Source organism: Balaenoptera acutorostrata, chromosome 8 (assembly GCF_949987535.1).
Source record: "Balaenoptera acutorostrata chromosome 8, mBalAcu1.1, whole genome shotgun sequence".
In the NCBI taxonomy this organism is placed as follows: Eukaryota; Metazoa; Chordata; class Mammalia; order Artiodactyla; family Balaenopteridae; genus Balaenoptera; species Balaenoptera acutorostrata.
The window spans coordinates 72,209,616-72,222,958 of record NC_080071.1 but is presented as its reverse complement, the minus strand read 5'-3'; the positions used below and the strand labels follow the sequence as shown (position 1 = coordinate 72,222,958).

General features: G+C 33.3%; 1 protein-coding gene across 1 annotated transcript in view; it reads left to right on the top strand.

Annotated features, from left to right (window-relative positions):
• Window positions 1-12,504, top strand: part of BARD1 (BRCA1 associated RING domain 1) — a 79,021-nt gene extending 66,517 nt beyond the window's left edge. The window contains exons 10-11 of the mRNA XM_007187872.2: window positions 8,566-8,663; window positions 10,054-12,504. Of these exons, the coding sequence (XP_007187934.2) occupies window positions 8,566-8,663; window positions 10,054-10,386 (431 nt within the window). The 3' untranslated portion in view covers window positions 10,387-12,504. The remainder of the gene's footprint in view (window positions 1-8,565; window positions 8,664-10,053) is intronic.
• The last annotated feature ends 839 nt before the right edge of the window (window positions 12,505-13,343 follow it).

The following is a 13,343-nucleotide window of genomic DNA, read 5'->3' as shown; positions in this document are numbered from 1 at the left end:
GTAAGATGTTAACATTGGAGATACGGTGCATGGAACCTCCCTGTATGTTTCTTTGCAACCGCCTGTGAGTCTATAATTATTTCAAATTAAAAAGTTAAAAAAGAATAGTGAGCATTTTTAATGAAACTTTCCTTTTAAGAAGCAAATGATGGATTAGTTTTGAAAAATCTTTTGCTTTATAGCTTTGTGTTTTGAAGGTTTTATGGCAGAGATGCTTGATTTAATCAAAATCTTTATATTATTAATTTAATCTGTTGTTTGAAATTAACTTGGTTTTTAAAAAATTTCCTTTTAGCAACTGATATTCACATCTTTATAAAATACAGCTACCACTTTTCTTGTGATGGTAGTCTCCACTGATTTGGTCTGAGTCAGCTGTGACTAGCAATGCTACTCTATCTGTTCTCATCAATATCTGTTACTAGACTCTGCCAGTCAACCACTAAAACAAGTATGATAAACAATTGGACTGATTGGCCATTTACATAGAAAAAAAAGTTTCTCTTTATGTCTCTTATTTTTGAACTTTCATTTCCTTTTCTAATCTGTGGCAAGCCTTATTGGGCCTCAATATTTAAAAAAATGACTTAAAATGGTTCCAGGATTATAGATGTTTTTGTACTGAACTTGTGCCAGAAACCTTGCCTGTGGTTATAGGAAGGAATGGATTTTCATAATAATAAGGTCTCAGTAATAAAGAAGCCATGTGAAATTTTGAATATTAAGACAGTTACCACCTACCCAGTAAGTCTAGTTCTTGTGAATTTGCCAAACTTGCATCTGGTTACGTATACAGACTACATGATTCATTTCCATAATATCTGCCTTCTTTAAGAAATGGAAGTTTTGTCACTTTAATGGCTTGGTCATGTCATTTTTATAGAATCACTGATGGACTCAAGCTGACCTAATAGCGTGCTGCTTGGTAATTTTCACAGTAGTGAATAATATACTCTAATATCAATCGTTCTTTTAGGATAAAAGATGGATGGAATCTCTTACTGAAGTTCATATCCCCATATTGTCTAATACAAAGTTCAAATAGGTTTGAGAAATAGGTTTAGGGTTTGAGACAATTACTTTAAATAGCCGCTGGGTTTATAAAAAGAAAGCAAGAACCCTCAAATACTTTCTATCCTAATACATTTTTCTATGGTTTCTGTGTTCTTAATGTCAGGCAACTTAGTGTGATTTTTAAGAAAATGTTCACAGCTATTCAAAATTAGTTGAAAACCATCTATATTAAGGAAAGATGTGGTGGACCAAAGCTTTCAAAATTAATCATAAAGATTTATGACTTATTAGAATTAGATCTTGTGTTTGAGTATATCCACCAGCTTGCCTGGTAGACAGAAGCTTTACTGGCTGAACTATATAGAAAGTTTAGTATCAACTTTTTATGGCATTTTCCACAAACCAAGTAGATTAAAGAGGAAATTTCATCTAAATTTTCTCTGTAGAGAACTGTCTTATTTAAAAACTTAAGCAAATTTAAACAAATTAACAAAAAGAATTATACAAAACAGTCTGGATCCATTGGATCCAAATTTAACTATTGGAAGTCTTCTGTTGAAACTTACTTTGTCTTAATTGGTTCATATCTCTTATTTTTTTATATTATATATATATAGAACATCTTACAGTGTCATAGTTAATGAACTTTGAATGAACATTCTAAGATTAGGGCATAATTATACTATTGTACTAGCCATTCTGTCTCATCATATTTATTTTACAGATATTTTATCAAATGGTATTTATCTTTATTTTACAGAAACGGGAGACACAGCTAAGAAAGTTCATTCTTCAAGATTAAATTTGTGCCTGAGATTCTGTTTTAGTCCTAGTTTTGGTGCTAATTCCTCACAGGCAACTAATAACCATCCCCGTACAGGGTGAATTTTGGTAATTAAAGAGGTGACTAGAATGAAGATTAGAAGATATATAAATATGCCATTTTATTCATCTCTTAGAGAATGAAAAAGGTGGAATTGCATCCTAAGGATGTAAACTAGCCTTCAGAAAGTGAAAATGTATTTTACTGACCTGTTCTTTCAGTACACTGCTTTCAAAATCTCCTCTAGCCTAACCTTTTTTAAAAAAAAATTTAATTCTGCCTCTTCATTTCTCATCTCATTGTGAAGGGGAGAGCAGATGACTGTCCTCTTTTCTTTCATAATCTCTTCCTCTTCTCTACTCTCATCTAAGTTTAAATAAAATTGCTGCTATAGAAGTTCTGAAAAACCTCAGCACCTAAGGGAATTGTTGTGGGAATGTGCCAGACATTTTGCACTGGACTTGTGTCTGTGAGGAGAGGAAGGGCCAGATACGGTGTTTCTTTGTTTTTGTTTTAGATGAGGAAGATGGAGCCTAAGAGGCAATCATTGTATCATCATTTTATAAATGACTTCATGATCAGATTAATAAACTTATACTTTTCTATTAAAATTTATTTCTTCAAATGGATGTTGAGTGAGCTGTGGAATTTTAAAAATACAGGTAGTTTTTACTAGTCATATTTTGCTAATTATCAAAAAATAAGTATACCAAAGCATTTCTGTCAGCTAAGATTGATTAGGCAACTTCATGCTTAGAGAAATATTTTACAAAGATTGTCTAAGAATAAAAAAAAATTAACATCTGTTGATATAATAGTCCTACTTCTGAGAATATACTCCAAGCAAGTAATACAAAAGAAAGAAAAAAAACTATTTGCATTGTTATTTCTTATAACAAGAAGTAGGGGGGAATAACCGGAATATGAAAAAATAAAGAACATTCTGGAGTGCTTACAGGTGTTTTCTGAAAAAAATTTTATTTTTATATGATAATTAGTAGGAGTGAAATATGAAAAAACAAATTTGTTTAAATTTTTTAAAGAGCATAAAACAATTATATCTTCACTGTCAGTATATAAATGTGTGAATATGTACAGGGAAAGAAACAATCAAAACAGTTGTAGATCGGTAGGTAGAGGTCTGTTTGTTTATAACAGTTTTAAAATCAATGTTTGTGTCTTAAATTCAAGTTTTTTACGAAGAAGTTCAAATTCTCAAGTTCTAATAACAATTAGATCTTCTTTTTGATCTTTTCTAAAAATTAATTGGGTAGGTAAGGGTTTCATTCTTAATCAGGGAAATTAGAACCTGTGCATGTATATTGCCCCGGTCTGGTACACCAGATTGTTGACACCTGCTGTGCAGACAGAGCAGATACATTTTAACATGGTTGTTGTCCAAGAAAAATGGAAGTCTTACATAAATATTTCAGTTTTAAATATATGACTAACAAAGAACACCAAGTATGAGTTTTTAAATTATTGAGAAAAATTTTGGACATTAGGCTGAGTTTGGTCTTTAACCACATTTATAAAGAGAAGGATTGTTTTGATATTATTATTCATAACACAAGGTTTTAGAATTGATACCCAAATTTTGCCCAAGCAAATTTTATGATACAGTAATATATTTTTGTGATAGAATTTGACCTGCTTCTCAATACACATTAAATAAAATAAATAAATTTAGCAAACTATCCTATGAGGAAATGGATTTTTATGTATGAATATGCTTATAATTAGAATATTGGCTTAAAAAGTAGCCAAAAATAAACAGTTGTTCAATGGTATTTATTTGAAAACACAAAACCTCATGACCTGTGACAGGTGATTTCCTAAATCTAAGTGTTTATGATGGCATGAGAGGAGCATTTACCTCTTATTTTACATTTTCAGCCTTCATTTTATTGTCCTTCCACTCTTCCCTGTGGAATATCATAGTATTGGGCTTAGCTCTCCTTTTACTTGCCATCCAATTTTTAAAAAAATTACAGTGAGAGTGAAAGTTGTTTTTCCATTTTTGTCATTGTTGTAAAAAGTTTCCTCTTAAAAACCATTTCCTTTTGTCTGAAGTTTAGTGATATCATAGCGTGTTTGACTAAAAAGCCTACTAGAAAAGCATCTAAAAGTAATTTTTTTTGTTTTTACAACTTGGGTGTTCATTTTCAATACAATCAGAAAGGAAATTCTTCAGTGTTTATTTTACTAATATGCGGTTTTCTTGAGTTACATAAGTGCCCAGTTTGGGTCTAATGACATATATTTATTAGGATTTTTGATTTTGACATAAAATATTTGATTCTGTATTTTCTTTTTTTTTTTTTAGGATAACATTTAGTGTTGGCTAAGAGTAATATTTAATTCTGATTTTCAGTGCTATTTCAGTTACAAATAGCCAGTGGCTCCAGAAGAATAACAGTTCTTTAAATTAGGAATTTATTTATTGCTCTAGCTTTTGAAGAGAGTAAGCACATTCTGTGGTCTTCATGGAGGGATACTTTCCCCTTTGGACATTTGGAATTCTGGGCATTTAACAGATCTCCATTTTAACACTTCATTCTGTCTTCATTGTATTCTATAATCATTTGTATGTAGCTGTAGATTCAGAAACCCTTTTTTCTACTCCCTCCCGTTTGTGCAATCCTTTTTTTCTTTCTAAAACTAGGAAAAGTGACTAAGCTTAATATAGATTAATGAACATCATCAGTGGTTCATGCAGCTGAAATGAAAATACACATCCATGGATATATGTGCTTTTATGAGGTAGGAGGCAAGAGTGGCTACTAGAGATTCAGAATAAAAGAATACATTTCTGGATGGTACAAGCTTCTTTTTTTAAAAAAAAAATCATATCCCAGAATTCATAAGCTGCATTAGTATACAGATTCTAGACTTTGCTTAGGTAGCCAGAGCTACCTTAATGACTGAGTTAATGACTTTGAGTTAAGCAGTACTTTGGGAATTGGGCTGCTTACCTCTATATAAAAAGGTAATAAAATCAGGGCAAAAGGAAAGCTTACCTGAAATGGTAGACATGATCCGGAATACATCAGCACTGAAAAGAATCTTAGTTTTAATAAGATAGGTAGTTGATTCCTGTATTTCTGAAAAATGATAGCTTTGGTCAAAATCTTAAAATATAATAGAACATGTGAAAAGTAAGAAAGATGATATAAAGCATACATTTTACAAGGGTAGTGGCTTGACACATTTTAAAGTATATATCATTCTGGCATATTCAGAAGTCTCCTGTATTTACATAAACGATATAAATTATTCATGTATAGTCATTTCAGTTTGGATTCAGATCCTCCTATTTAGCTAAGAAAGTTAACTAGTGATCTTGCATATGCATATTTCTTCACAAGAATCCATTTCTGCTGAACTATTTTATTGGCAGATAATGGAATAATATGGACTTTATTAAGTACAAATACAAAATATAATTTGGTTGAGTTTTAGGATGTATCTTTTTATTGAAGTATAGTTGATTTACAATGTATTAATTAGTGCTGTACAGCAAAGCGATACAGTTATACATATATATACATTCTTTTTTATATTCTTTTCCATTATAGTTTATCATAGGATATTGGATATAGTTCTGTGTGCTATACAGTAAGGAAGTATCTTTAAATTGGTGGAAAATGACCTGTTTTAAAATCTTTATAGAGAGTAAGGATTACAGTATATATTATACTTTAGATGAGTTTATGACTAGGAATGTTGTGAAAGTTCTGATAGTTTGTTTAACATGGAAAATAGATTTAACAATTCTTGCTGCAGTTTGCTTAACTAACTTATGTTGAGTAATTAAAACCTTAAAATATTATCTATTATTTAGGTTTGTTAATTAGATAGTATTTTGGCTTGTAGATTCTTCCATTTCATTGATGATGTTAATATATCAGCATTTAGGTTGCTGAAAGTTTAAAGCATTTCATTCTTGTTTTGGTAAATCAGTTCAATTGGTTTATCTCAAAAGAAATCTACTAGGAAGTTGATATGAAATGTAATTATCGTAAATGTCTACTGAGAAGTATGAACATTCTGAAACTCAGGGTACAAATGAGAGAGTGGCAGCTTTGGCATCAGTCAGGTTAAACAAACTCATTGATTCACTGAAGACAAAGCCAAATGCATTGTTCTCCCCCCTCCAACCTCCCACTCCCAGGTAGTCAGCAGTTTTTGACATTTTGGTATACTTTTTGGCTAATCTCTTAAAAATAAGGATCCTCCTATTTAGTCATCTGTTAAGTGGTTATGTCATTTATTTTGAGATAACAATATATTAAATCTGAGTAGAGAATACCTGGCATTTCCTAAGATGCTTTATTTTTTTAATAAAGGTAAAAAAACACTGATCTAGAAGTTGGAGGATATCTGAGTTCTCATCTCACATGTATCACTGGGAAAGCTGCTTAAATCTCTTAGGATTTAAGTTTCCTTATCTATGAAATGAAGAGGTTGATTAGACAAGCATCAAGAGTTTCAAATTGGCAATCTAAGTCCAAAACAGATACAATTTATGTGGTTTAGTTCAGCATAATCATTTAATTTTTGTGTCTTTAGGTAGGATGTACATTTTCCTATTTGTTACAGTCTCCATAACTCCCTACCACTTAACACAAGGTTCCCCAAATGATTATGTAATTTGAATGGCCCTTGTAGGCGTTCGAGTTACAGTCTTTGGACTAGATGTCACACCCGAGTTTCAAAAAATTCTCCATGTTTTCTGTTCTACAACGGCAATTCTAACGGGTTGTTATAGACCTAGAAACTGTTCCTTAGTTTTCAGGGGGAAGCTGTATTTTCCTTCTTTAGCTGATATTAAGTGGTAGAGAGAGTTGGCAAATTGTTACTTGGAATAAAAGGATATCAGAGGAACACATTCTTCATTTACTCAGTAATTGTAATTAGAGCATTGGATTTTTCTGCCTGCTTTTACAGAAATTTACTGAACAATCGCTATAAGGCTGAAAGTTTTGTGACTTGAGGCATATTTACACTGAAAGAGTACTGGCATCTTCCTCTGGTAGTGTCATGCTGCCCTCTTGGTGTCTGCCATCTCATTTCTCTTGATGCCATGCTTATCTCATTCTAGTATCTGTTAAGACTACATTCTGTTGATTGACTAACGCTGGCATCTTGCCCGGATCAATTGAAACCATTTTAGTATGCTTTTTTGATAGTTTAAATAACCAGTCAAATAAACCCATAAAATGGATAAGCAGCCAGCATAGGCACAGCCCATTTATTTATTTCTGTAGTTAGACATTAGCTGTTTACTTGTTACAGTTACTTGATATTATAGGAGTATTCAATGTTCCGTCCTTGGCTTTATATGCTGGCATATACAGTTCATCTAAAGATACTGGTATAAATGCTCTTCAAATATCATCAGGAAAGGAGGTTTAGGAAGGGGGTTACATGCTTAAGTGATAAAAAGTAAAAGTAATAATTTATATGTGAAATAATGAGTTTGAGGTAAGTCAATGATTTGGCTAGATTGGTAATGTTTTTTGCGTTGGTGTTTAATGTAGAACCAACATATGATGTCATGTAAGCACACTGTCAGTGTTTCTCGTATGATTTTGACCTAGTCAAAAATTTTATTTTGAGACTCATTTTCAGTATACAGTAAAGGTAATATTTTAGTATTAGCTTCATTGGAAAGATAGTTTTTTATACCCTGTGAGTAGTTATTAAAAATTCTATTTTTAAAATATAATTTTTACTACATGCAAAAAACCAACAATTTTTTATAAAAACCATCATATTTATGATAAGTTAGTGAGAAGAGTAGAATTCAGCATAGCAAACTTAGCTAGATATGATCCTTGTATTGAAAACACTGGGGACTAAAACACAGGCAAAACTAGCAAAAAATTAAGAATCACATGATAGGGAATTATAGATATGCCAGGGTTGAGTGTTCAACTGGAATATGCATTAATAGTCCCAAGTTAAGAAAAACTTCAGTCCCTTGACAAAGCTCTGCTTTTGGCGAGATAGGTGTATTCAGTCATTAAAATATTCTAACTTTTATATATTACGCAACATCTTGGAATATCTCAGTTGAAGCAGCTGTAAAACATTTGAAATATTCACCAAGTCATCTCTAGGCTGGTGACTTCAGTGTGTACCTGTCAATTCCAAACATGTCCCAGACTCTGCTTTACTGTTTATTTTAACAAGAGCTGTAGAGCCCCTGTTATTTGACCAGCTTAATAAGCGAGGTGTTCTGGACTCAAGTACTTTCCTTAATGTCAGATCACTTATAGTCTAACAGGAGGTTAGGCATAAGACTGCCAGAATGAGTGGGGCAGATGATAAGACCTCAGGGTCAGATCATTGTGGGCTGAACTAAATGAGGGACTTTTTATTCACTTTAATTTTGATAATGGTTATAAATTAAAATTTAGATTTTTATCCTTGTACATGAAATAATGTACTGATTTAGGTTTTTCAGAAAGAAAACTAAAATTTGTATTCAGTACTACTTCATTGCTCAGTCCTCTGAAGGAAAGATTTCTTACATTTTCTTTATATGGAAAACCAGTTTTATTACATTTTGTTTTGGCATAAGTAAGATTTCTTTTTTTGTTTCAGAACAATATTTAACCATGAAGAAGAAAAATCACTTCGGTAAATGGCATAATTTCAATGTGAAAGAAATAATGCTCACTTGATATTTATTTTGCTTTTATCCTCGTTTTTTTCCCCAGGGGTGAAAGCATGTCTACAAAGAAAAGAATGTGAACAGGAAGAAAAGTATGAAATTCCTGAAGGACCACATAGAAGCAGGCTCAACAGAGAACAGCTGGTATTTTCCTTTTGATACTACTTTTATTGTTCTTATTATAACTTAATACTATTATTACCGTCAGGAAAAACTTCTCCTGCCCTTTCAACGAGTACAGGTGACTGATTAAAATTTTAATTGTGCTTATTTCAAGCACTTGATTCTGAGAGATGATCACAATGAACAGTAAAAACCAGAAGGTAATAATTTCATACTGTTACTAGATTTTGGGCATCTTGAACACTCCCATAAACCTTTCAGAATCTGAGGTGAGTCTCAGATATAGGAAGTAGCTTGAGAGAAGACTTAGAGCTACTGCTCGGATTTAGTTAACCATGTCTTTATTACCACATATTGTAGTTTTAATGGCTAAAATTCCATTACCCTGTTGACATATAGGTATATTAAAAATGCCAAAGAAAAGTTTTTGTAGAAGGGACTTGTGAAACTTTTTCTGTAAAGCTCACAGAAGTGTGTTTCATATCTAATTGGATCCCTAGCCATGGCCTTATAATGTATTGTGTTCTAAGGAAAACATCTCTAGAATCCTGGAGGCCACACTCCCACGTCACTGCCCTGGGGACCTTAGATTGGTAGTATATAGAAACCTAAATATGGATGGGCAGAATTGGAAAACTCCATAGAAAAGCTGTTACTCTTACAATTAAGTTTAGCTTGGTATCCGTGAAGCATGTTTCAGATACCCTAGGAAGGAATTCTTGGGGCTTTAAGTCCCAAGAAATATGAATAAATATTCTGATATAAGACGCCTGATGAACAGGTTTTATGTGTATGTATACCACACACACACACAGAGACACACACACAGAGCACACCTAAAATGTGAGAAGAGTGAAAAACACCAGAGTCTTAAGGAAAAAATTGTATAGGAAACCTTTATTTGCATGAGTATTTTTTTTGACCTAAATGGTTTATTTGAAATACAACTTGTCCTAGCACCTCATTAAGTAGCTTCTTTTTTTTTTTTTTTTTTTAAAGAAATTCACGTTCTTTTATTTATTTATTTATTTATTTATGACTGTGTTGGGTCTTCGTTTCTCTGCGAGGGCCTTCTCTAATTGTGGCAAGTGGGGACCACTCTTCATCGCGGTGCGCGGGCCTCTCACCATCGCGGCCTCTCTTGTTGCGGAGCACAGGCTCCAGACGCGCAGGCTCAGTAGTTGTGGCTCACGGGCCCAGTTGCTCCGCGGCATGTGGGATCTTCCCAGACCAGGGCTCGAACCCGTGTCCCCTGCATTGGCAGGCAGACTCTCAACCACTGCGCCACCAGGGAAGCCCTAAGTAGCTTCTTAACTGCTTGTGACTTTTATTTTTATTTCCCTATTCATATGCAGTGTTTTTAAATATTTTGGTCTGCTTTTAATGAGCTTTTTTTTTTTGTTTTTTTCAGTTGCCAAAGCTGTTTGATGGATGCTATTTCTATTTTGGGGGAACCTTCAAACACCATCCAAAGGACAACCTTATTAAGCTTGTCACTGCAGCTGGGGGACAGATCCTCAGTAGAAAGCCCAAGCCAGACAGTGACGTGACTCAAACCATCAATACAGTCGCGTACCATGCCAAACCTGATTCTGATCAGCACTTCTGCACACAGTATATCATCTATGAGGATTTGTCTAATCATCGCCCAGAGAGAGTTAGGCAGGGCAAAGTCTGGATGGCTCCTTCCAGCTGGTTTATAGATTGTGTGATGTCCTTTGAGTTGCTCCCTCTTGACGGCTGAATCCTATAGCAGATGTACATTTCAAATTGAACTTACGCAGTGTGAGAGCCCAGTGACTGCACTGTTTTGATCATTCACATTTTTACAAATAGGTAGACTCATTCATACATTTTTTTTTCCCTTGAATTAAAAAAAAAACAAATTGTTTGCCAGATTATGAATTCACTCTATGTTTACCATTTAGATGCGGAGATTGCTTTAAGGGATTTTTCTTTTTAAAACTGGCATATGTGTTGATTCATCATGTCTTTCTATTCACATTATCAGCTGTCAGAGATTAATGAGGGGATCAGAACTGTTGGTTAAACACACAAGTGGTATCACTATGTCTCACCCTTTTAATGTTCTTTGATGAAAAATACCCACACCTGCCACCACCAAAAATACTTGCCTTCGTTTAGTAAGCAAATAATATTGTCAAATAATTTATTCTGGCTTTGTTATAATGAAAATAGATTACCATAGGTGTTAAATTCTTCTCCTGTCGACAGTTGTATTTATTTTGCTACTTATAATTTACTTGTTCCTACATTTTTGTTCCCTTTTTAAAAAAAAATCTTGTCTCTTAATCAGGAAATCATGATTTGAATCTAAACATTACTGTTCTCTGTTGGTGAAAGTCAACATTGGGCTCATGATACATATTTTTATTGTATATATTTGCTTACTGTTAATCAGCTTATAACTGTGTTAATAACATATATATATGTGTAGAACATTTTCTCTAACACATTTTAGAGACATTGTCAGTCAAATGTAAATAAATTAGGGAGCAGTCTTTCTGGTAGACCTTACGTATTGCTAAAATAATTTTTTCTGTAGGTCTTAATTTCTTTCTTCATAAATTGTTTTTCATTTTTGGATTGCTGGGGAGGCAGAAGTTGGTGATTACTTGATTTAGAACAGATTTTTGTCCACGTGATACAAAAGGCTGACAGTAAGTTTAACGGAAGTAGTGAAAAGGACTTATTCATAATACCAGGACCATCAAGGCTGCAGAATAGTAGACAGGACGTCACCTGAGAATGGGGAAACCTGGGAAGGTTACTGTGGTCTGAGTGTTCTTATTTGTGAATCAGTAAGGTAGATTAGATCATTTTAAAACATTTTCTAAGAAGTAGAATTCTTTAATAAGTCTTTCTAGAAATTTAGTGTACTTATAATATTAAAGACATGGAAAGGGTGTTACTGTTGAGACTTGCCAGTTTGGTCCCTTTTGGGCCAAAGGGAATGAATAGTTTGGTAACCACTAGATTAGAATACTGAGATTCTGAAGTTCATGAACATTTTAAGATCCATTTATTTGAAGTTTGAGATTCGGCTGATTATTTCAAAATAAAATTTACTTTAATCCCTTCTTTGACATGTTATTTTTCCATATCAAGAAATAAATTATGTGAACACAATAATACTGCTGACCCTGATCTTCAAGGGTGAATTAGCTCTGAAACACTCTCTCCAACCAGTATTGTGTTTGTTCCACATTTCATTCAAATGGAGAATGATGAACAACATAGCACCAAGCAAATCTGAGGGGTTAGATAATGTCTGGATTAAATAATTTAATAAGACTCTGGGATTTTGGTTGTCATTTTTGATTTATAACTGACTTTTAGTCACTTTCTATTGCCTCATTGGTCATATTCCTAGACAGGTTTGTGTTTGTTCCTCTGATCTGAATCCCCGTTTGTAAAAACACTTTGGGGAGTTGCTACTCGCTTTCCTTCATTCACTTTCTTGGTTTGTCCTCCTCCCTCTTTGTTGTATTTTGTGTCCCACTATTAAGCAGTTTTGTTTTTGGTTTCTTTAAATATTTATTTTGGCAGCAGTTAATTGATGTTAAGCTCTTGAAACTTGTATTTTCTGTATAGATATACTTGTAATTATTTTCATTTTTCAGTCATAGATTCAAGCTTCCTTTTTATTTACCATAAATCACTAAAGTTCTTTGTGCTTCCACATCTCTGTTTCTTCTATAGAGGTGACTTACTCTGCACTGTTGAAGAGCGAGCCTCTGCAAGACTTGTGAGGAAATCTTTCAGCTGACAAAAGCTTGTCTTTTTGACTGCTGTATTTCTGAAGTATATTAGGTACTTTATTACTTAAATAAACTTTTTTGAATGCAGTGTAACCTTGGTAGTTTGGAATCATCATTAAGACTGTCATTTATTACACAGTGATTCCCTTGTGGTTCATTTTTTTTTAAACTGAAGTGTAATAGACATAGTACTGTATCAGTCTCATATGTGCATCATAGTGATTCAATATTTTATATACATTTCAAAATGGTCACCTTGTTAACTAGTTACCATTTATCACCACACAAAGTTATTACAATATTATTGACTATATTTCCTGTGCTTCGCATTACATCCCCATGACTTTATTTTATAACTGGAAGTCTGTACCTCTTAATCCCCTTCACTGATTCTGCCTGAACCCAACCCGCCAACCCCTTTCCCCTCTGGCAACCACCAGTTTGTTTTCTGTATCTGTGAGACTGCTTCTGTTTTGTTTTTTAGATTCCACATATAAGTGAAATCATAGAGAAATTGTATTTCTCCGTCTTATTTCACTTAGCATAATACCCTTTATGTCCTTCCATGTTGTCGAAAATGGCAAGATTTCATTCTTTTTTATGGCTGAATTTGTTGATATTGTATATAAACATTGTACATATAAGTCACATCTTCTTTTTCCATTTTCTCTTGGTGGGCTCTTAGGTTGTTTCTGTATCTTGGCTATTGTAAATAATGCTGCAGTGAACATTGGGGTGCATATATCTTTTCAAGTTAGACTTTTTGTTTTCTTCAGATAAATACCCAGAAGTAGGATTGCTGGATCATATGGTAGTTCTATTTTTAACTTTTTGAGGAACCTCCATATTGTTTTCCGTAGTGGCTGCATGAATTACATTCCCACCAACAGTGTACAAGGGTTTCTTTTTCTTCACATTC